Source organism: Mesocricetus auratus, unplaced genomic scaffold (assembly GCF_017639785.1).
Source record: "Mesocricetus auratus isolate SY011 unplaced genomic scaffold, BCM_Maur_2.0 Super-Scaffold_100020, whole genome shotgun sequence".
Lineage (NCBI taxonomy): Eukaryota > Metazoa > Chordata > Mammalia > Rodentia > Cricetidae > Mesocricetus > Mesocricetus auratus.
The window spans coordinates 26,968,483-26,993,060 of record NW_024429201.1 but is presented as its reverse complement, the minus strand read 5'-3'; the positions used below and the strand labels follow the sequence as shown (position 1 = coordinate 26,993,060).

The window sequence follows — 24,578 nt, the reverse complement described above, 5'->3', positions numbered from 1 at the left end:
TTCCACCTTACTACTCTAGCTAAGACATCAGCACGCTACTGGATAGTAATGGAGAAGTGGAAACTATCCTATTATACCTTATTTTAGGGACAATGCTTCAATTTCCTTCCCATTAGTATAAAGCTGACTGTCATATGTAGCCTCTATTATGGTGACACGTGTTCCTTGTAGTCCCACTTTCTGCAGGACTTTTACGATAATAGGATATTTAATTTTTGCCCATGGCTTTTTTCCCTGGAATCTCCCAACACAGAAAGCACAGCCTGGGATGGAGTCAGTGCTGAAAGTTACTAGACTTTTAAAGAAGAGGTAACATCAATGCCCCTCAAAAGAATCCATTAAACAGAGAATGAAAGAATGTCACTATGCTACTAGTACTACCCTACTACTAAAACCAGATAAACATAAAACAAAGAAACAAATGCAACAGTTATAGACCAATTTCCATGATGATTACAAAGACATGAAATTCTGAATACGCTTGCCAAATAAATTCAGCACACATTAAGATCATATACCATGCCCAAGTTGGATTCATTCCAGAGATTGCAAAGATGGTTCAGCACATGCAAATCCAGAAATCACAATCCCATGATACTTTCAATAGATTCAGGGAAGAAAACCTTGGGCAAAATTAAATATCCTATTGTCGTAAAAGCTTGTATATATTTTTAAATTTCTTACATCTCCTTTAATTTGCAGTCAGGTGTCTCTCAGTAATACAGGTTTTTTTAGGTATTAACTAATGACCTTCTGGGTTTGCTGATGTTGTTTAGATTTCCAAAGAACTCTTTGTTTCATTGATTCTGTGTATTGTTCTTTCAGTCTTGATTTCATTAGTTTTGTCCCCGATCTTTATTATTTGTTACCCTCTACTGTCCTTTGGATTCTTCTTGTTTTTCTAAGTCTTTGATACACATCATTAAGTTATTTATGTTAGATATCTCTGATTATTTTTAATGAATACACTAATAGCTAGAAACTTTCTTCCCAGCACTGCCTCTGTCATATTCCAAAGGTTCCAATAAACTGTACTTTCACTTTCATTTGATTCTGGGAACTTTTTAATTATCTCTTTGATTTATCTATTTGATGATTCATTGGTCATTAGAGTAAACTGTTCAATCTCCAACTATTCGTTTAGTTTCTTTTACTATCAGTTTCTAGTTGTATTCCACTATGATATGATCAAATACATTGCTTTGATTCTTTCACAGTTTTTTTTTGTTTTAGAAGCACTATTATTTACATATCCATCCCCCCATTCCCTCACCCTTCCATCCTCCCATGCTTCCCACTGACCTCCCAACCCACCCCCTACCCACTTCCCCAGGGATAGTGAGGCCCTCGGCTGGGGATCATCAAAGTCCATCTATCATTTGGGGGAGAGACTAGGCCCTCCTTCCCATATCTGGGCTGCAATAGTATCCCTCCATAGGGAATGGACTCCCAAAGTCCATTTGTTCACTAGGGATAAACAATGGCTCCACTGTTAGAGGTCCCATAGACTGCCCAGGTCTAGCTGGCACCCACATTCAGTCCAATGCTGGTTCACCAGCTTTACGACTAGGGTCTTCCCTGCTTTCACTAGGTCAGATCAGTTGATTCTGTGGGTTTCTCCAGCACCGTCTTGACTCCTTTGCTCACCTCTCCTCCCTCCCTGCAACTAGGTTATGGGAGTATGGCTCAGCTGTGGGTGCCTGTTTCAGCTACTGGGTGAAGGTTCTAGGAATGGTAACCAAGGTAGTCATCCATCTCATTATAGGGGAAGGGCATCAAGGGCAGCCTCTCCAGCACTGTCTAGATTCTTAGTTGGCGTCATCCCTGTGGATCCCCTACCATTTCCCCTGTGCCAGACCTCTCTCCAAACCTGTCCTGGCTCCCTCTATCAAGGCATCTCCTTTCTTGCCCTCCTCTATGCCTCCCCTGTCTCAGTCCTCCTGTTCTCCTCCCCCCTTCCCTTCCCCCTCTCTCCCCTTCCCACCTCCCTCCTCTTCCCCACCCCGTGTTCCCAATTTGTTCAGGGGTTCTTGTCCCCTTTCCCTTCTTCAGGAGACCATCCCTTGTTCTCTTGGGGTCCTCCTTGTTTCCTAGCTCCTCTGGCGGTATAGATTGTAGGTGGTAATCCTTTGCTTTATGCCTAAAATCCATAAATGAGTGAGTACATACCATGTTTGTCTTTTTGTGACTAGGTTACCTCACTCAGGATGGTTTCTTCTAGTTCCATCCATTTGCCTGCAAATTTCAAGATTCCATTGTTTTTTTCCGCTGAGTAAAGGTACCACACTTTCTCTATCCACTCTTTAGTTGAGGGGATTCTTTGGGTATAGGCCCAAGAGAGGAATTGCTGAATCCTGAGGTAGACTGATTCCTATTTTCCTGAGAAACCGCCATACTGATTTCCAAATTGATCATACAAGTTTGCACTCCTACCTGATAGCTCAGTTGGTAGAGCGGAGGACTGGAGTGTATGAACAGCATTTCACAGTTCTTAACGCTTGTTTTATGGCCTAAAATGTGACCTACTTTAGAGAACATTCCACTGGCTGCTGGAAAAAATAGTGAATTAAGTATTCTGTAAGTGCCTCAGTAGGTCTCATCTTTGGTGCAGACTAATTCTGAAGTTTGTTGACTTAGTCTGGATGCCTGCCTGTAGTGAGAACAGGAAATTGAAGTCATCTTGATTGGTTTAGGACATTTTATTCACATTAGCGCTTATTTTATGAATCTGAGAGTCTCTCAGCCTTTGGTACATTGATACTTAAGATTTGTTTGTCTTCCTGATGAATTATTCCTTGTATTACTATGTGGTGTCTGTCTTTATTTCCTTGACTACTTTCATTGGAAGCCAGCTTGCATCAGATAGCAGAAAAACTATGCTAGCTTGTTTGGGCTTTTGTTTTCATGTATTAACCCCTGTCCTTTAACTCTCAATTTCTCTATGTCTTTGCTAGTGATGTGTGTTAAAATTTTGGAGAAAACAATAGTTAGATTTCATTTTTTAAAGCAAGCAGCTTTTAAGTTAAGCTTCTTTACCTTTAGGGTTCCGACTGAGATGTTTGTTTACAGAATGCTGTTGGACACGATGGATCTCTGAGGTTGCCTTTTCTCATCTCACCCCTTTCCTGTGATCTCATGATTGGAACCATTGTTCCTCCTCTGTTTGTGATTGTTTTCTTCTGCAGCCTTGGCTTGGTGCTCATGAATTGCTTTAGCATGTGCTTTAAAATGTCTCTATTCCGTTGATGCTTTTAAAACATACCTTTGCTGGCTATAGTGATCTTTGTTGGCAGTTATTCGTTTTCAGGGCTTGAAGTACCATGTTCCATGTTTTGGGGGCTTTGGTTGAGAGGTCTGTTATTACACACTGTTTACCAGTGTGAACTGTAGTTCTGGGCATTTCAACTATAATGCGTCATGAGGAAGTCGCCTCAGGTTATGAATTTTGGGGATTCTAAGAAGTTTTTATTAGCTTGAATGTCCATTTCTTTGCATGAATTTGGGGATTTTTCTCCAATAATTCCATTGAATTTATTTTCTATACCTTTAATTTTGATTTCAACCCTTTTTGTTACTCGTAGATCCTTATGTTGGTCTCCCTCTATTTTTTTTTTCCGTTTTTGGTTTTTTTTGAGACAGGGTTTCTCTGTGTGTTGGCCTCTTGATTATATTTACCCCAGAGTCTTTGGAAAGTGTTGTCCTGCTGACTTCTTTATGTTTCTTTAATGACATTTGAATGAGGTATTTCCCTGACGTTGTCATCCCTCCCTGATAATTTTTCTCTTATGTTTGCTAATCTGTTGATGATGTTTTCCGCTGTGACTGTATTTGATCCATTGGGGTTTTTCACTTGTAACATTTATTTATTTTTCAGAATCTGTTTCCTTGTTTAATTTCAACTCATGATGCTGATTTTTTTTCCTCCAGATCATAATTTAGCTTCCTCCTCTGCTGCCTGGAAATGTGAAATGAAATAAACTGTTTTCTCTCCAAGTTGCTATCCATGTTGGATTACAGCAATAGAAACCCTAACTAAGGCAGGAGTTGGTACCAGGTGCCAACACTGGGGAACACTGCTGTGACAGGTGCCAATACCAGGGGTACTGCTGTGACAGGTGACCAGAGCAGGTAATTTGGGAAGTGTGGTGGTAGCATTTTAACTTAGGACTAGAAAGACCACTGAGCGCTCAGGGCTTAGAAGATAAGAGTGTTAAGAGCAACGCAGATGATGGGGGCCTGGCTTATGAAAATTCAGAGGGAAGTAAAGACTCTACCAGGACTGTTTGTGTGATATTTTGTATTAAGAATGTGTGGTTCTGCTTGGCTAGGACTGAAAAATCAGCTGTGATTGACACGAGACCAGAACCAATGAAGCAAAACCTTTGCTTTGTTGAGACAATAGATAGTTCTCAGCTACAGCAGGGAAATTAACCGTGTTTAAAAAGAAACCAGCATCACTGAGGCAAAATCTTCGGGGAAGTGTTTCCTCGAGGTCAGCACACAGATGCAGTGGTCCAGAGCTGGCCAAGGCCTGTACCTTGTGCTAGCCAAACTTGGCTTCCCAAGTCATACTGGTCTCAAAGGCATGAAGAAGTCATGGAGAGGAGCTGAGGTTTGGCACCAGGAAAGGCCGTAGGTGAAGAAATGTGAAGCCTCAGATGCAGTAGAAGCCTTAGGACAGAGTGGATCCATGGAGAGTATGAAGGCCTTGTACTATGTGGCAGTACCTGAAGAGAGCCCAGGAAAAGGTGAAGGTGCAACCCAATTGCAGCAGGGACCCTAGCATTTTGGAAATGCCAGTGCTATAAACAAGCACTGGAGACTGAAGCAGTGTGGAGTGTGGCCCGCCAGAGCCTACGGGACAAGCCCTTCGGAGCCCCAGAGGTCATGAGTGGATTCCAGATGCTCAGCACTGAGATTTTCATGCTGTTGAACTTGGTGTTTCTTTTGTTTGATGGTGGCTATACCCTGTTTCTTCTCTTTTCAAGCAAGAAAACATCTAATCCAATTTTGATTTTTACAAGAGCCCATACTTAAGAGACTTCGAAACTTTGAGAGACTGGAGATTTTTTGAGTCTTGGATGTTTTAAAGACATTGAACTTTTAATGTGTTTAGTATTTAAGGACTGTAGGATATTTTTAAGTTGCAATGTGTTTTGTATTTTGATACTGATATCATGAGATCTGGGGTTGAACAAGAAAGGGAAGGCAATGGTTTAATAGCAATGTATTGGTGTGTGAAGTTCACTGATTAGATTTTGTCAACTTGATAAAAGCTACAGTCATTTGGGAAGGGGGAACCTCAGTTTCGGGAAATGCACCCATTATTATTATTCATTTATTTGACATACCAACCAGTTTTCCCTCCCTCCTCTCCTCGTGTTCCCTCCCCCACCTTCTGTCTACACCCCCCATCTACTCCTCCTCCATTCAGAAAGGGGCGGGCCTCCCATAGGAATCAACAAAGCATGGCTCATCAAGGAGCAGGACCAAGCTCCTCCCTTTGCATCAAGGCTGGTCAAGGCATCCCAGCATGGGGAATAGTTTTCATAAGGCCAGCTCATGTGTCAGGGACAGGTCCTGATCCCACTGCTAGGGGCCCCACAAACACAGACCAAGCTACACAACTGCCATCCACACGCAGAGGGCTTTGGTCGGTCCTATTCAGGCTCCCTAGTTGTCAGCCCAGAGTTCATGAACCCCCACTAGCTCGAGTCAGCTGTCTCTGTGGGTTTCCCCTATCATGATCTTGACCCTCCCTTATGCACGTAATCCTTTTTACCCCTCTATAATTGAACTCCAAAGCTTAGCCCAGAACTTGGCTGTGGATCTCTGTATCTGCTTCCATCAGTTATTGGATAAGGGGCATTTTCTTAATTAGTGGTTGATAGGGGATGGCCCAGTTCACTTTGGGTGGTTTCACCCCTGGATAGAAGGCCCTGGGTTTATAAGGAAGAAGGCTCAGTAAGCCATGAAAATCAAATTAGTAAGCAGCGCTCTTCCGTGGCCCCTACATGCATGCAGGTTTCTTCCCAGACTTCCCAGGATGGTGGACTGTAACCTGTAAGGTGAAATAAACCCTTTTTTCCACAGGTTGCTTTTGGACATGGTAGTTCTCACAGCAATAGAAACCTAACTAAGATGGTGTCCTTGCTAAAGATACGGAGGCTCAGTGGAGTTACAGGAGACATGAGGTGCTCATACTGGGGGATATTTCACAAAATACCTGCTTTGTGAACCTCAGTGGTTTCAAAGTCATAAAACACAAGTGGAGGGAGGGATGTAATTGTTCTTTGCTGAGGGTGACTAAAGAGACATGACAACACAGGGCTTTACTGAATTTGCTGAAACATGAATGGGCTTGGGAGATTAGACGTTAATAAAGAATGAATGTTGATTTTACCCATTTTGATAGTGTTTTACAATTAATTGACATGTCCTGTTTGGAGAAATTTAAAACTAAAATTTTTGGGGTAACTAGTCACCACATTGATGGTGTACTTTGCTTGGTAGACCAGGCTGGCTTTGAACTCAGAGATTCACCTACTTCTGCCTCCCAAGTGCTGGGATTAAAGATGTGTGTGCTACTGCCACTTTTAAATTTTAAATGGTTCAGAGAAAACAGACTCTTTGAATAGTACTTCCAAATTTTCTGTTGTGAATATAAATTCACAACACACAGTTAAAGGAGTCTGGTTTTAAATCTGGTAGATAGTCAAAAGTAGTGTGTAACTGAGGAGTTACATAAATCCATCAGTCAGTGTCCAAGCATTTGTACTATCCCATCTTGCTTTAACTACAGTAACTCACATTTTCATGTCTTCCTCTCTCTCTCTCTCTTACTCTTGTCTCTATATCACTCTCGTCTTTCTCTCTATCTCATCCTCTCTCATCTTCTCTCTCTGTCATGTCTGTCTCCCCCCTTTTTGGTCTCACTATAATAAACTATGGTTAATATGATCTCCATTGCTTGTGCTCTGTCCATCATGCAGGTCCTTATTCCATATTTAACAACATGTTCTCACCCTCAAAACTCGAGAGCTGCAGTTTCTAGAGGACAGAAGAATCATGAGAACCTGTTCAGCAGGCAAGGAAACTGTGGGCAGGAGACGGAGTCCTGTGGTGAACGTAGAGCATCAGGAAGGGACAGCAGAGCTGGCCGGTGCTGCCCAATGGGAGAAAAACACCAGCTCAGCTTTGAGCTCAGGTCTGCCTGTGGCAAGGCACCCGAAATGATCACTCCCATCTACACTCATCTTCTAAAACCAGAGATGACCACATGAGCTAGCCTACTTGAGTGGCCTACTAACTATTTAAAAAGTAAATCGATAATGTACATCCCCCCCAAAGAAACCCTCATGGTTCCAAGAGCTTCAGTGAGGCATCCTAGGCTTTTAAAGAAACGCAGAGCTACACAAGTTGCAGAATCCAGAAGGGAATACCTTCCAGACCTAAAACCAAACCAGATGAAGGCAGTCCGGAAAAAATGATAGAAGAATGAAAAATGGCTGTGGTGATATATGCCTATAAATACAATGCTTGAGCAGCTGAGGCAGGAGGATTGCAACAAGTTTAAGGCCAGCCTCTAGCACAGAGAGACTATCAGTCCATCCAGGGATACATGGGCTCTGTCTAAAACAAAATAAAATCAACAACAGGAAGAGTTAGTAAACTCATCTTGGTATAAAATACGTGGACCAGCGCAGTCCTCAGCTTGGGGTTCGCCTCCTGTGGTGGAAGGGTCTCTGGCTGCTGTTCCTGTTAGGGCACAGAGCATACATCAGCTGCTTCCACTCTCTCCCTGTCCAGTGGCCTCAGCACTCACCACTGCCAGCCCGGTGCAGCTGTTGGTATCTTCTTGTCCTGTTGAGACAGACATTTATCAAGGGAGCATACAAGTAGGTGACAATAGCTGCCTGTTGTGGCGGTTTGAGTAAGAAAGCCCCCCCCCATAGGCTCAGGTATGTGAACGCTTGGTCCCCATTTGGCAGCACCTCTTGGAACCTTGTATGAATCCAGTCAGACGCAGATAGGTCATTAGTTGGTATAGAATCTCCTTATGGCAAAACAAAAGCCAGATGTTCCTGGGAGTCCAAGGTGAAACCTGGTACATGTCTACCTCCCCACTTTCCATCCCAGGGCAAGTCACATGGCCATGTGCAACATCAACAAGAACCTTCCATCCATAGAGTTATCTGCAGATGGAGTGAATTCACACTGAGCAATCCTCTAATTCACTAGTTTCTGAATGGTGCTAGTTGCCGTTACAGACCTCAGATGAAAAGGTGCTAGGCATTTTCCAAAGGGGATTAGCACGTATGGTATGGACAGAGCCACATAGCCACTGAATAACTGTATGGCTATGAAAAGGGAGCATCTCGGGATGCGACTCACGTGGTGTGGTGTGGGGGGCGCTGAGTTCACTCTCCCAGGACTTCACAAATAGGGAAGAGTGCACATGCTTGTCATCTCACACTGGGAGGTCAGGCAGGGAAGTTCAAACCCAGCCTGGGCTACACAAGACCTCCCCCTCAAGTCACTTTTAATTGCCTCATGCCTCTTACAAAATCGAACTTACTACTTGCCTAACTGAAGGTATTCCACTTTTATTTGTGCTTGCATAGTCTGAAACCGACTAGAAACAACGGCTTCTAACATCTGTCAAGTGCCTCTTTTCCTCTTGTCTATTAAGTATGTGTGTGTTCAAGGCTCAGGGAGACATGAATCACTGGTCAGCAGCTAGTATTGCTCTTCAGAGGTCTGGCTCTCCACGCTGGTTTCATGGGAGCTCACAACTACCTCTAATTCCAGCTCCAGGGCAATCCAGTTCCTCCAGCCTAGAGGTTCTGAGGACCGGCACTCAGGTGCGCAAACAAACACACATTAATACATGTAATTTAAAATAATAAAAACTGTATCTTTAAACCCCCGGGCTCTCCTTGATGCTCCCAGGCTGTTCTTGGTGGCCAGAGGCCTAAAGCTGAAAGCCCAGCACCATTCCCGGAGTCCCAAGACAGACAGGAGGCCCGGCTTCCAGCGGCTGGTACTGATGTCTTAGCTTACCCCTCCAGGCCTTCATCACTTCATTCACAAGAGTGCTCCCCTGGGCAGCCATCCATGAATCCAGGAGTCTCTGGGGGGGGGGTGATGCTCCTGTTTCCCTGAAAAGAGCTGCTTAGTAAAGCCCAGGACTGAAGCTCCACAAAGCACAGGGGCTGTTGCCTCTGTGTGGGGGCCACGAGTTCATGTGCGGTGTTCTAGGTTTGTCTCCCATGATGAAGGCTGAAGAAGGCATCTTTGGAGACCTGTGGGGACCATTGGTAACAATGTGACAGTTTCTGAAAACTCAGGAGTGTCACCTTCTCTAGTTGGGTGGCTCTGATGTACCTACACAAACCAGCTTCTCAGAACCTTTTGTTTTTCATTTGTTTGGCAGTGGATCAATTTCCTAACTAAACATTTTTTGGAGTCACTATAATGTTCTAAGAATTAGAAGGTAGAGTATGAAGAAAGGCTTAAGCAATAAGTGTTGCAATGCCTAGCAGGGAAAAAAAATACAAAAGGCCTAAGCAGCAAAACCCAAGAGCCGAGCAAAGCCCAGAAACCAGAAATCCCTTCTCCACATGCCCTCCTCTGCCTAGGTCTTCAGCAGGTGACCTGCATTCTAGAGAACACCGATTGCCCCGGTTTCAGAGCTGGGGCTCCTGGCTGCAGTCCCTCCCTCCCTCCTCTGCAGTCCCCAGTGACTCCCAGAATCCTGACCTCTCACCTCCTAAGCACCTGGTGGCAGGAGCAGGCGGTGCCCTTTGGAGCGGGGGCGTGTCCCGGGGGAGTAGGATGGCCTGGCGCTGGTGCCCGGTGTTTGCTCGGCTCCGCTCGGCTTTCTCAGTCTCTCAGCCGGGATGATGGAACCGACAGTGGCGCCCGGAGAGGTGCTCATGAGCCAGGCCATCCAGCCGGCGCACGCCGACTCCCGGGGAGAGCTGAGTGCGGGGCAGCTGCTCAAGTGGATGGACACCACCGCCTGCCTGGCTGGTAAGCCCGCTGCCCACGCGAATACACCGTCGGGGGAATGGGGCAGGGCGGGGGGAGGACAGGCTGCCCGCTGGTGGATCCTGAAAGGCAGGAGTATCTGGAGCTGGGGATCCAGCGTGGAAGCCTGAGATAGCTCGGGAGAAGGAAGCCAAGGGGAAGGGCAATGTTCCCAAGAGCTGAGAGCAGGCGAGCTGTGGAGGCAGTATTGATGACTAAGACAGCTACTGACAATGACCTAGATCAGTGGTCCTCGGATGTTTCCTTTACAGGACTCCCTTTAACACCCACAATAGTGAAGACCCCCTAAAAGACAGATTGCTTGTATCTATACTTAACCATATTTAAAATTCTAAGATTGGGTTCATTGACTAAGTAGAACTGAAGTTAGAAAACGTGTTCACGCTGCAAGCATGAAGCTCTGGTTTTGCACGTGCGTGCGTGTATGTATGTGTGTGTGTGTATGCGAGCGCACACACCACGCAAATGCGCACATGCACGTGATAACGTATTTTCTTGACAAGCAACTAGATTATTACTGCAACAACAAAAGTGTTCGTACAAGACTAGTCCCAGTTCATGCTTTCTCAAGTGAGCTAAATGTCTCCTTGGTGAAAGATCGCTCCGCTGCCAGATTCCCTTCTTGGTTCAGTTTATTGCCATCAGCTGTCAGGCAGTCAGGGACCCTTGCCGATATTCTTGAGAGAAGATGAGAGTGAAAACAGCAAGGAGAAGGCCAGGGGGCGTAGTCTAGTTGTGAAGGGCTTGCCCAGCTTAAAGGAAGCACTGAGGATGGTGACAAAAGCATCTAATGTGGACCTAATCATATCTCTGCTCCACCCCCAAGGTTTGTATTTTGTGGAAGTGACAGTTGAGTGAGTACTCAAGGTTAACGAGATGATAAGGGTATATCCTGATCCCATAGGAGCTTAGAAACTTGTGATGTCGCCGGGCGGTGGTGGCACACACCTTTAATCCCAGCACTCGGGAGGCAGAGGCAGGTGGATCTCTGTGAGTTCGAGGCTGGGCTGGACCGACAGCCTCCAAAACAATACAGAGAAACCCTGTCTCGTAAAACCAAAAAAAAAAAAAGAAAGAAAGAAAGAAACTTGTGACGCTGCAGCAAGAGCCATCGGCAAACCAGGAAGAGAGCACCAAGTGGCAGCTGTGGACTCTATAGCCCTCAGAACTTCGAGGAACTAAATGTCTATTGTTCAGTCGACCCAGTTCAGACTATTGTGTGGTCGTCACCCTAAGAAAGGCAGCCTATCAGCATTGCTACACACTGGGGTTCTGACTATGGTTGGCTTACAATGAGGGATGGAAGCCCCGCTTTTAAAAACAATGGGTTAGATTTAGGCATGGTTTTCCAGCTGGGAGCCTGGGTTGAGCAGTACTTTTGAAACAAACGTCTCCTATACCCATGCTGACTTCTGTCATCTCTAGCCAGTGACAGATACAGTCTTGGATACAAATAAGCCTTACCGTGCCTCCCCTCTGAAGACATCCCTCTGGTGTCCTAGTGTTGTCTTGCTTCCCTGGCATCTGTTATCTGCACACAGTGAACTTTGAGTACGTGAATCATATCACGGACTCCCACTCTCCTCCTGCAGCTTAGGACCTCTCAGTTTTTTCCCATCATCCTTGAAGTAAAATCCAAGTTTTCCTCATTCTTTACAGATGCTTCTTGTACCTGAAAACTCATTCTCTAAAGTGCCAGGCAGACAGAGTTGATTATGAACCCAGCTCAGGACATCAGACTGACTATAGGATGTTCCTCCAGATGGGTGCTGACATTAAGAACAAATATAACATTGTGTTTCCCATATGAACAATTTACCATGGTAACCATCTCCCCTCCAGACTGTCTGATACAAGCAATGGCAGCCTTCTGATATTTTTCTAGGATGCACACAGAGCTTTTCTCCCTAAGGAACTTTACACCTATTCTTTTTTTCTTGGCCATTTCCATGGCGTGTTCCTCTGTTTCCAGATCCTTTCTCCATCTCCCCGGAGTCCATAGTCTCTTAAGTCCAGCCCCTGTGCTGGTCCCAGCTCTGGGGAAATGTGTGCTCAGATGACAAATTAGACCTGGGTGGAGGGAGCTTTACATGTCTGGTGTTCCAGTCACATCCCTTATACTGCATGTGGCAGAAGTAAAGCTCAGAATATTATGAACTCACTTTTCTTAATACGGTGCTAACCTGGGCATGTTAGCCCCTGTCAAATTCAACTACACTTCCCAGGACAACCTATTTGTTTTATTTGCTGATTTGGTTGGTTTCTGCCATAACAGTTTCTAACAAGATTTGAATTGGGTTACAACAATATAACAAGGAATCAGAAATAGGACCTTTACTCATTTGTAAATAAAAGAAACAAGTATAGAACTGATTGGTGTTGCTGATAATAATGATTCCTGTTTCCAAGGCAACTGAATGCAATTGGCATGAAGTTTGACCTTTTTGGAAAATCAGATACTAGGAAGACTCTAGACAATCATGTTATACCTTAATAATCTTTATAACTGATAATGTTAATATTAGAAATATTAAAGAATCTTTATGATAAAGTTGGCTTACGAAATACAGATAATGGCCATTTGAACATTCAATGGAAATAAGAAATACCACATAAGCAGGGAACATTGTTCAGGTAAGATGTGAATGAACAGCAATGCAAAAGCCAATTTTATTTTATTGATTGATTGATTGACAGGGTTTCTCTGTGTAGCTTTGGAGTCTGACCTGGAACTCACTCCATAGGTCAGGCTGGAACTCACAGAGATCCGCCTGCCTCCTAAGTGCTGGGACTAAAGGTGTGCACCTCCACCCAGCACAGCAAAAGTCAATTTTTCTAGCATTGCTTCAGCCAGTGTTCCTTTGACTAGTGCTCTAAGATAAATAATGGCTATAGTCATATCCCCCAAGACAATGCTGTAACCCTCAAACACTGCTGAATTCCAAAACAACTTCTCGATATTTAAAGAAAAATCACATTAGCAGTAGGCCCCATTGCTGTGGGTGGCCCTCTACCCCTTCAGTCCTTCTTGAAACCACCACCGAGTCATCCTCCACCTCCCATGTCCATTTCTTGTTTTGAACTCTCTCAAGACCACAATTCCTCTCCATGTTGGCAGTGAATCTCCCTGAATGATCACTTTTAAAGAGTGCTACCTCACTCATCCAGCTGTGTCGTTAAAAATCTGGGGCTCAGCCCTGACATGCCATCCACGTTACTTCTTCCTGCACATGTGCAGTATACAACCCTTTCCTTTTTGGATTTACTAAGGCTTCCTTCTGGAGGAATCTCTTAAGCCCAGCCCCCATGCTGAGCCACCACACCATTGCCTAGACCCCGCCCCACCACCCTGCCTTGTGGGCATCAGAGGAACTCTCAACTTTATTCTGGTCTCACCTCCATAATGCCTCTAAAGTACATCCCAAAACTGCTAATATTGTCATGTCAGACATGTTTTCATCTCTACCCTTTGCTTCTTTACTAAAAAGGTTAGAAACGTTTTCCCTCTAGCCTGGTCAAGTACTTTCTATCAGAAAACTCTCCCCCATAGTTAACAACTATTAACTCTGGACAATAGAACAAATAAAGGTAGATTAAGGTGAACAAGAAGTGTTTGGAACACATGAAAGTTACACTCAGAAGAGAAGATTTGAAGAATTAAGAGAAGAAATTAAGAGTTTAATTCTTTTTTCTGTAGTTTTACCAGGTGTGTGTGTGTGTGTGTGTGTGTGTGTGTGTGTGTGTGTGTTGTGAGGTGGGCTGTTTAATGGCATTAAGGATAAGAGAGCACCCCGCCAATTTTCTCCCAGTTAAATTTTTAGTTAGGAATCCACAGGTTTGTCAGTTTGAACATCCAAAGACAATATTTGAGGAAAACACATCCACTGGAATATGAAGAGAGATATTTTTAGAAAAGAGAAAATTGGGGAGGCAAAGCGCCCTGCCTTTGATCCTAGACCAGGTGTCTGGCACACTTTGAATTCTGTGTTTATAGGACAGACTCCAAACTTCCTAGTAAAGACCACAGAAAGTGAAGTAGCCATGTCCATCTCTAAAATGGCAGGGTTTATAGTTGGGACTTAGTAAACAAAACTACTTGTTTTGTCAAGAAAATAACAAAAGCAAACCAATCCTTTTCAAAGAGCTCATCAGAACCCACTATTTCAACAAGTCAACAATGGCTTGGCTATAATAGAAAATATCTACATACAAATAAGCCGGCAAACATGATTCATTCTTCCAAGATTTTCAATAGAGACCAATCTATAGATGGCATTGATGCTAGAATTAAAATTCAAGGACTTTAATGTAGCTATTTTAGTTATATTCAAGAAAATTAATAATGTTACTGTAAAGAATGAAAAAAGGCAAAAGATCTCAAAAGGAAAAATAGAAAGTGTTTTGTGAGGACAGCATGGAAACTCAATAATTGCAAACTATAACATCTGAAATTTAAAATATACTCGATAGCCTTAACTACTAAATGAAGATGGGTAGGGAAAAATTAGCAAATGTTTTATATATAATATTTGCACAGATATATATTTATATATTGTAATCTTGCAAACAACCAAAAACTGGGGTTATGGTCCAGTGGTATAGCACACTTGCCTAGCATGCATGAGGTTAGAATTAAATTCCCAGCACCACACACTTACACACACACACTCACTCACACACACACACACACACACACACAAAGTCTCATAAGGTTGTGAAAAAAACATAAAACAAAGCTTTTACATCTGTATAAAGTACTCAGAGGAAAAAGTATGAGGAACTCACTCCTATTCAAAAATAATGGTTTTAATTTCCTCAATCATGCTGATTCATTCTTGAATCTCTCATTCAAGAATCCATAGAATCCCAAATAAGATTAATATAAAAATTTTCACATGTAAGCGTATTCTAATCAGACATGTTTAAGAGACCCTCAAAAGCAGCCTGAAAGGCTGTACTAAGTGTAGGAGAGCAACGGCTAAAATTACCACCCACCTTGTTGGCAACAGCAGAGACCTGGTTGGTCCGTGTGCATTGGTGTTTGCAGCCAATGGTCACAGCAGAGATCAGAAGACACCGAACAATACCTAGCAATAACAGTTCTAAACCGATGACAAGAGCCTCCAGGTCCACTCGGGGCCTGCTCTTGGCCTTCCCTCCAGCTCCATCTCAGCCCTCCTTCTCATGTCTCCATGAGAACCCCAGAAGCTCTCCTCAAGATCACGAAATCGCTGCTGTGTCTGCTCAGCAACGTTCCTTTCTGCTCTGCTCTCACATCTGTTCCCCTCCAGTTCATCCTTCAGACCTGGGCTCAAGAACCCTCTATGTGGACACCTTTTCTTATTCCATCATCGCAGCTAATCTGCCTCCACTTTTCGCTAGGAAATCAGTAATATCTCTAAGTTTGCTACTGTATGAACATATGAAGGGCAATCAAAATGTAAGGACCAGAAGGATCGGATTCATATCATCTAACTGGCACACTTGAAAAAACGAACAAAAGGCATCATGTAATCATGTGCAAAAGCAAGGGACCTTATGTTGGCCCCTCATATTTTTTCTTTTCTTTTTCACTGGTTCCTGTAGGTTTTCAGTAGAAAGCATGGCTGTTGGGGCCCACATTCAGTGAGTCACTCCCTGATACCTTTTTCAGCTTCATCTACCCATCTCTCTTCTAGAACTCTTATTCTATGTAGTCAAGAACTACTCGAATGATTATTTGAATCGTTCTAGACTTGAATGTCCTCATTTAAAGATGGGAATAATGATAGTACTCCCTGTGATTGACAGGCTTGGTGCATGGCCAGTGAGAAATGCTTAGTAAGTGGTGTTTCCTGCTGCTGGTTGTCCCTCATCCCTCATACAGTTAGTACTGTGCTCTGTAAGCATAGTAATCACCTGGAAAATGCAATACGGCTCTACTACATTAACCACTAGTATCTCAACCACTTAAAACTGGCAAATCGCGTTGGTGTACACAACATACTCTGTTAATAAGAACACTTTAGGTGAACTCGGCAGCCTGTTCCTTTATGCACTGAGTGTTACTAGGTACTCTTGTGTCAAAGGTTTTTGTTTTTCGAAACAGGGTTTCTCTGTATTGTTTTGGAGACTGTCCTGGAACTCACTCTGTAGACCAGGCTGGCCTGGAACTCACAGAGATCCGCCTGCCTCTGCCTCCCGAGTGCTGGGATTAAAGGTATGCACCCTGAATGCCCTGCTGTGTCCATGTTTTATAGCATGTTTTTGACAACATTCAGTGCTTCTCTGGAAAATGTCAGCTTTAAGGACACGGACTCAGAATGGATCTATAATGGCCCCTGAGCAGACTGATAAAAAGCTGATACTGATCTGCTCAACACCTAGAAGTTGGCCAAGTGTTCCTCATATTTGCTACACTGGCTTCAGCTGAGCCCACCCTGAACAGGCCTAGAGTTTGACACCTCCATATCCCGTCTTTTTGCAGGATTGTTTTGTAACTAACACGCCTCTTGCCTCTCACACAGAGTTCCAAAATGGTTAATTTATCACCTCTCTTTACCTGAGATGATCAATTAATTCTTAGATTGTACCATTGCATGCAACAAACAAGAGTTTTATTCAATGCACTGTCGCTTCTTCATAATGTGTATCAGCTGTGAAGACTTCAAATTTAAGAATGAAGCTAAAAGTTCTTTAGTCATCAAAGCCAGTGAGCCAAGCAAGGTGATGCTCATTGGAAAATATGGAAAGCACTTGGAAAGTGCTTGGAAAGCACTCCAAGTGGCTAAGGCATGGGAGGTGGAGGGATGGGGGTGGGGGGAGTGACCAGAGCTGGAGGGAGGCCAGCTTGGGCTATGAAGTGAGTTCCTGGCCAACCTAGCCTGTGTAGACTTTGTCTCAAAAAAAAAAGTCAATGAGAATCTTGTTTGGATTTTGACTGAACGCCTGCCTCTCAAAAACAAAACTAACAGAAAGACGCATCAAAACCCTTTCCGAATAGCATAAATTCTGTTTTTTTCTCACTATATTTTTTAATTTAGATTAGAAACAGGCCCCCCCCCATGTGTCAAGGCTGAGAGAGGTTCCCTCCATATGGAATGGGCTCCCAAAGTTCATTCATACGCTATGGTAAACTCAAGGCCCCAGAGATTGCTGAGGCCTCCTCACTGACACCACATCCAGGGGCTCTGAATCAGTCCCATGCTGGCCTCTCAGCCATCACGAAACCAATAATCAAAACAGTTCTGGACAAATTAAGTGCAGACACAGACCATGGAAATTCACTGCTGCTGCTCCCCTTCGCAGCACTCTCCTTTGTGTCTCCAACATTGTTATGCACAGCAAGTTGGTATCAGTTTGGTAATAATAAATGAAGGGCACAGCCTGCCTGCCTCCTGTGTGTCCCTGACTCCCCGGGACATTCCCCTCAGCTGTGGGAGGTGACCTGGGGGGGGCAGATTATGCCATGCTCACAATCCTTAGAGATTTAGATACATCCAGCTACGAGTTCTGTCAGACAGTGGATGTAGCTTTGATGTTTATTTAGAGAACAAAAGAAAGTAATGCTTAATAGTAACATAACATTTAGAGTCATCAAAAAACTTGCTAAAATTATTACTTATAGCTTCCAGATTTCCCAAGTATTGGTCTTAAAGTTCAAATTTAGAGATTCCTAAGTTAAAACTCAGGAGAAAGTATAGTGATCATCACACCATAGAAACAACATAGAGAGCAAAGACCTCTATGGGTGGGCACCGGAGTGCTGTGATGAGTGAGGGGATGCGTTACCAGAACATTCCCTCTTCCCTTTGCTAAAACATTTCATGGGAGCTACTAACATGGCGTACTGTTTTTTGAAGCCGAAAAACATGCCGGGATTTCCTGTGTCACCGCCTCAATGGACGACATTCTGTTTGAGGACACAGCTAGGTAAGTGGCACCGCTCTGTTCAGTTCCTGCGGGTTTACGGGTTCATTTGCAGCACATGTTTATTGGGCCTCGTTCAACTGTGTTTCTTAGAAAGCAAGAAGCACTAGACCCACTCTAAATTAGAAAAAAAAGTCCCTGAATCTGGGTGTCAGTGAGGAGGCCTAGAGAATCTATTGAGCCTTGGGCAGCAGATCAGTACCCATCCCAAATATACACACGGACTTTGGACTCCCATAGAGCAATGTGAGGTGCACTCTCACCCTGAACTCTTGGGGAAGGGTCTAGGCCCTGCCCTATATGAAATGACAGACTATGGACACCCCCATGGAGGGCCTCACCCTCCCTGGGGGAATGAGGGGATAACGGGGGGGGGGTTGAGGGGAGGGCATGGGAAGAGGGGAGGGAATGGGAGAGGGACCTGGAACTGACTTGTGAAGCAACCTGGTTTCTTATATAAATTTAAACTGGAAAATAAAATATATAAAAAAAAGATCTTTGGATGCAAAAAAAAAACCAAACAAACAAAAAAACAACAACAAAAGTCCTGGTGTCCACTTGTGTTCACTAATCTCCGTGCAAGTCAATCTCAGTCTTGCGAAGTTACCACCAGCGTTAGATGCACTTCAGTGTTGTGTGTGGCAAGCCGTCTATCATCTCATCGTTAATGGCTCTTTTTCCTGAGTGACAGACGGTGACAATAAATATCTCTGGGTTGGTGCAGTGCTCATACCGACTCGTGTGTGTAAATAAAGTGCATCTTAAGGAACGTTTTATATATGAGTGTGCTTATGTGCTTTAATAGTCCTGTGGAAGAGAACATCAAGTCAGGCAATAAAATTAGAAATAATAAGGTGCATCACAAGAACTCATGGCTAACCTGTGAGAAAGATCAGCTCACGTATGTTCTTATCCCTCTGTGGTCTTTCCCATATGTGAATTATTCTGAAGCAAATTCCAGTCATGATTTGTAAATAATTCAGTAAATACTCATAAATACCAAGGTTCCTCTTAAAATCATTACATAGTCACAACCACTGCATTTGAAGTTGCTTAAAGAACTCTTTTCCAGATGTGTTAAATCTGCCATGGGAACAGAGTTCATTTCAACTGTGGTCTGGGTTTTAAGATTGCATTTTATTTTTGATGTATCCAGTTGACCATTTAAAACATTTACAAGAAGGAGGCTCCAATGTGGGAAGAAGCATTTCTCTCTGGAAACTTAGTTGCTCTCACTGCTTCCCAGGCATCCTCCTTTCTTTTAAGTATCTACCTTTTTATCTGATAATTACCCCTTTACATCAAAATATGACTGAGCATTTATTCATATTCCTTAAGAAGTAAAATCCAATATCTGATGTCACTTTATCCCCTTTTTCCATGAGAGTCCACCCATAAAATCACCCTAGTGAAATGCACACAGCTGGTCATCATGTTAGCAGATACTTTCGTATTCACCGTATAGATCCCTAATTCAATTGGTCCTCATCAGTAAACACCGAATTGTCTTTGGTATTACAGATAATGCCTAAGTACATGGATTTATGTGGTGTGTATTTGTATTTTTGCTAGTGTATTTTGGGACTAGACCCCTAAAAAAGAACTGTTGCATCAAAATGCAAATGCATAGACCATTTTATTCAACATTACCTAAGTCTTCTCTCTGAAGGTTTTTGTATGGCTCTAAATTAATGGGATTAATGTAAAAATTAAGAAAGGCATACTAAAGTACGGATTTGTTCAGATTTCCAACACAAGAATTACTTGTTTAAAGATGTGTATCTATGTACATAGGCAAAATCCTTCCTTTACTTTTGAGAGACACAGAACATAGGGCCTCAATATGTGCACAAAGGCATTTAGTAGATATGGTCACTCTTCCAGGAAAACCAACTGACTTACTTAATAGACTGTCCTTAATATATCTTAAAGAGCCTCTCTGCCATGATTAAAGTAGAACTAATTGCTATCCTTTCTAGGAGCCCAGTAGGACCATGTTTCCAAGGCTTTGAACTCAGATAAGACTAGGGTTTGACCACAGAAACAGCTGACCTGAACAAGGGGGAGCTCACAGACCCCAGAATTATAGCTGAGAGGCCAGCATGGGACTGATCCAGAGCCCCTGAATGTGGGTGTCAGTGAGGAGGCCTCAGCATCCTTTGGGGCCTCAGGCAATATTATCAGCATTTAGTCCTGTCATCCAGATGGACTTTGGGAGCCCATTCCACGTGAAGGGATGCTGTCTCCACCTGGGAACACATGGGGGAGGGCCTAGGCCCTGCCCCAGATCATATGACAGACTTTTGAGATCCCCCATGAAGGGCCTCACCCTCCTTGGAGAGTGAAGTAGGGATTGGAGGAGGGGTTGGGGGAGGGTTGAAGGGGCAGGAGAGGAGGGGAGGGAGAGGGAGCTAGGATCGATGTGTGAAGCAAAACTTGTTTCTAATTTAAATTAAATTTAAAAAAAGACTGGGGTTTGAACCCTGGCCCAGCTAGTTGCGGCTATATCACCATTTAAGCTCAATTCCTTTTGAGAGTAAAATGGGAATTGTTATGTCAAGCTCACAGGGTTATTGCCCAGTGAGGCATGCTGCTCGCTGTGAGTCAAAGCATTTATCATGCTGCCTTGATTTGTACCAGCATTCATAAAGCATTCATTTTTGTCACTGCTGTGGCCACACTGAGGGACAGTACGTCATTTAATGACAAAGGTTCTGCTGTCGTTCTTTTTTATGCCTTTGGGATTGTTTTTCTCTGTACCTGTGCCCCTAAGAAAACTTTGCTTTATCAAGCTCAGCAGCCCTGATTCATTGACTACACCTTAGTTCAATGCCACCATTGTCAAAACCCAGTGAACAGTGTAAATTAGAAAGAGCTGTGATTTTGCTAGCAAAGTTAGATATGCAAATCAACTAGGATTGAAAGCAAGATTTTAGAAGGAGAAACCTTAACTATTTTCATTGCGTGAAAAGGTCAGGAAAGCAGAGCATAGGAAGGCTGAGAGCAGAAAGGGCTGACTACACAGCTTGGAAGGAGGCAAGGTGATGGGGTCCGCTAGAGCACACAAACACAAGCGTGTAGAGGAAGCTGACAAAGCAGTTCAAGTGGAGTCTGGTGGCTGTGGGCGTCAGAGGAGCCTGCATTAGTGACCCAAAGACTTGACCTCAAAGTTTTCAGAGTTCCAGTGGGGAGTGGGCAGTCTGTGTGGCATCTCTGAGCGCCCATGTCTACCTAGCAAGCTGACTGGTGACCCAGCTTGTTTCTTTGTGTTTGCTGGTAGGCTTGTTTATTAGCTAATATTCTAATAAAGTAAGCATCAGTGGAACGGGTCTACCCGTGTGCTTCCCTGAGTTTCCTGTGGAACGGAGGCTACACACAAAAGTATCTATTGCAGATAGGGTTGCCTTGTACACTGTCCTTGCAAAAGCTCTTTTCTGATTAAATAGAGGGAGTGTGTTAACATTATAAGCACGATTTAAATGTTAGCATCTGTTCTGAAGGCCTGTCTTTGCTATTAGCTTTAACCTGAATTTTCCGTACATGAGAATTATCATCAGGTTAAGGTGGACTTGCTTTATGCCACACGTGTCCGCTAGATAGCCAAGTCTAAAATGAAATGTCCTAGGATTGCTGAGACCATTCTTTCTTGTTAATAACAGAATTGGACAAATTATTACCATCCGAGCAAAAGTGACTAGAGCATTCAGCACGAGCATGGAGGTGAGTGGCACCCTTTCCTTAGGACCACCTGATGGAGGACCTGTCTTCACTGCTTTCAGAGCACACAGTAGGAGGCCTGGAACATGCCTACAGCTGACAGGGATTCTAGATTTCAGAAAGCCTTAAGTCTGTAATCAGACACACAGATGAAGGCTAAGGGGCTGATGTACCCTGCCCAACCCTGCCACTCACATTCACTGTGACACCAAATACTATAGAAGGATACAGGCAAGGTGAATGTGCCGGAGAGAAGGGAACGTGTGTGTGTGTGTGTGTGTGTGTGTGTGTGTGTGTGTGTGTGTGTGTGTGGTTTTACAGACTAGATTCTATTTCTTACTTCTTCTTACAATACTATTACCCAAACTGTGTGTCTCCATCCCCTTGCGATGCGAACCGTCGCCTCTTGCAGGCCACTATGGATGTCTCAGGCTTGGTGAGGTCTACCTGGAGAGAACTCAGAAGATTCCTAAAGTGTGGGAGATGTGGAGATATTCACCTCACAGCTCCCTAGCGTGAGGCGGGTTCCTCTGAAGCTACTCTGGTCTGGCTCTGTGAGGTCCATGCTGTGTGTGACCACATGCGTGTTTCCAGAATTCTCTCTTTATGCAAGTATCTCTCTTCTGGTACTCTGCCCAACAAATTCCAGATCCTCGATCTATTTGATCTCTGCTCCTTCAGCACAGCATGGGTGGGGTTCCCTTCCCTTACTGTCATCTGGCAATTACCTCCAGGATGAGAGGAAATGTTATATGCCTTTCATTTGTTTTCCCATTCTGGGGCATCATAGCCCTTGTCACCTGTTTCCCATAAATAGGAACAGTTGATTCCTATACCTTATCTAGTTTTCTTCTTCTTTTCATGGAGAATAATCCCAGCCTTACCTACTATTAGCAGAAGTGAGTTCCCCATGCCTCTGAGACATGAGTTCATCACACACACCTCAGTCAGCTGTCCTGGTAGCGGAGAGTCTCTGAACTTTAACACATAGCCTTTTCCTGCTTATGTTTTATTTTATTCTTCCTTGTGTATTTCTCAGCCATGAACATCCTTGTGGGTGGGTGCTGCTTATAGAGGTGAAGAATGATTGGTTTGTGTTTGATTCATTGTCATCCAGTTAACTTGAGATTTACCATGCAAATACAAAGTTCTGTTTTAAATTAAGTGACTTAAAGTGAGTCATGGATTATTGATTGATTATTTTTGTACACAGTGTTCCTGGCGAGGATGTAGAAATACATGTACTTTATCATTCATTACTCAGTGCTGAACTGAGATGCCCCGGGTTGCCCATTATTCTCAGAAGATAGTATTACTTATCATGGTGATATATGAGGAGAATATTTATTAGTCCAAATCTAAGGACGTTTTTCTGTGGAGTGCAAGTCTGCAGCACCAGCTTCAGAGCTCTTCCCACAGAGGGAGAGCCACCCACTACAGAATCCTTACAAAATGCCTCAGTCACTTGTTGACTGCTCTAGAAAAAGCAACCCCAATAAACCAAGTTGAAGCTAACATGCACATTTGCCTCCTGTTATTGTGGGGTATAAAATGTAATAACTAAAGGTCAAAAATAGTTATAGTTCTTCTCTCTGGTAGCCCATCTTGTTCTTGAGAGAGAATTTACTAGTAATATGATTTTAAAATGCTTATTGTAGCAAGGCAAACTTTTAAGAATTAGAATGTAGAACTTCAAATACAACATGATAAATGTATAATGCATGCAAACATTGATGTGTACCTTGTATGTACACTTATAAACATACATTCAATATTACTTGTATGTATATATGCAATATGACATGTGTAACTGGAAGAAAATTAGCCTAAAAGTTAGTATTTCCTCTGGGCAATGGGTATGATACAGCATATTCTAGACAGCTGGATCCCAAGTATTTTTCATGGCAAGTGTATATATTCCCACATTCAGAAGAGTTTCATTTGTCACAGCATAGAGATCATCACTGAAATGATAGTGTCACTTAAAAATAAATTAAAATGCTGATGTCATTTAAAAACTGGAAGGCAGGGTAGGAGAAGTGTGTAACTGCATTTCCGGTATTGCAGTTGAAATCTGCTCTCTGGATGACTGTCATCTTGTTTTCTTCCTTCAGATCAGTATCAAGGTCATAGTCCAGGACAAGTTCACGGGTGCTGAGAAGCTCCTCTGTGTGGCTTTCTCTACATTTGTAGTTAAGCCAGTTGGAAAAGAAAAGGTAAATTTTCCATGTGAACAGATACCCTTCTTGTAAGCCAGGGACATAGCAATAACTGCTTCAGAATTATTTTGCTTCTTACTGTAAGACTCACTTCCTCAAGATTTTTTTCATTTTGATATTTATTGCTATTACTCTGTGGCAACATCATAGAGCTGAATTGGAAGATCTTTTGAGAGGATACTTTAGAGAAAAAAGTACCAGATTTATGAAAGAGGGAAAACAGAGTTTTAAATTATCTGGAAGTCATATCTACTCCTTTAAAATATTGCTTACTGGGTTAGTTCCTTTTTTGGTTATGGAGTTCAAAATTAAGTTGAACTTTTTTTTAAAGCAGGAAAATTTCAGCAAGTATTTGAAGGTCGCAGCCCAATCATTTTTTAGACCTTCAGGAAAGTATCCAACTTGCTGAGTTAGGAAAGTTTAAAAATGAACTTTAGGGCATCTGAGCTGAAAACATCCTTGAAAGAAATACTGTGTCTTCATGCATTGCTCAGCTCCCACCCACCCAGAGCCCTACCTCAGTGGAGGATGCCAAGGGTTCCTTCATGTCACCTCTAATTAGAGCTAGGGTATGTAGGGGAAATCAACACATTTGAAAAATGTAATAATTCAAATTATAATGTTAAGTCTTTCATTCAAGAATGATCAAAGAATAGGCAAACATGACTTCTAAGCACTTGA

At 43.2% G+C, this 24,578-nt stretch overlaps 1 protein-coding gene and 1 long non-coding RNA gene across 2 annotated transcripts in view; one reads left to right on the top strand and one right to left on the bottom strand.

The window, feature by feature from the left end:
• Positions 1 to 7,372: 7,372 nt before the first annotated feature.
• LOC110339385 lies at positions 7,373 to 9,905 on the bottom strand. The gene is made up of 3 exons (XR_002381519.2): positions 9,770 to 9,905; positions 9,064 to 9,305; positions 7,373 to 7,863 (listed from the first exon to the last, which is right to left on the bottom strand). It is a non-coding gene; the product is annotated as an uncharacterized LOC110339385 (long non-coding RNA).
• Acot12 (acyl-CoA thioesterase 12) overlaps positions 9,903 to 24,578 on the top strand; it is a 37,276-nt gene continuing 22,600 nt past the window's right edge. The window contains exons 1-4 of the mRNA XM_040728976.1: positions 9,903 to 10,035; positions 17,895 to 17,964; positions 21,621 to 21,681; positions 23,793 to 23,894. Of these exons, the coding sequence (XP_040584910.1) occupies positions 9,903 to 10,035; positions 17,895 to 17,964; positions 21,621 to 21,681; positions 23,793 to 23,894 (366 nt within the window). The remainder of the gene's footprint in view (positions 10,036 to 17,894; positions 17,965 to 21,620; positions 21,682 to 23,792; positions 23,895 to 24,578) is intronic.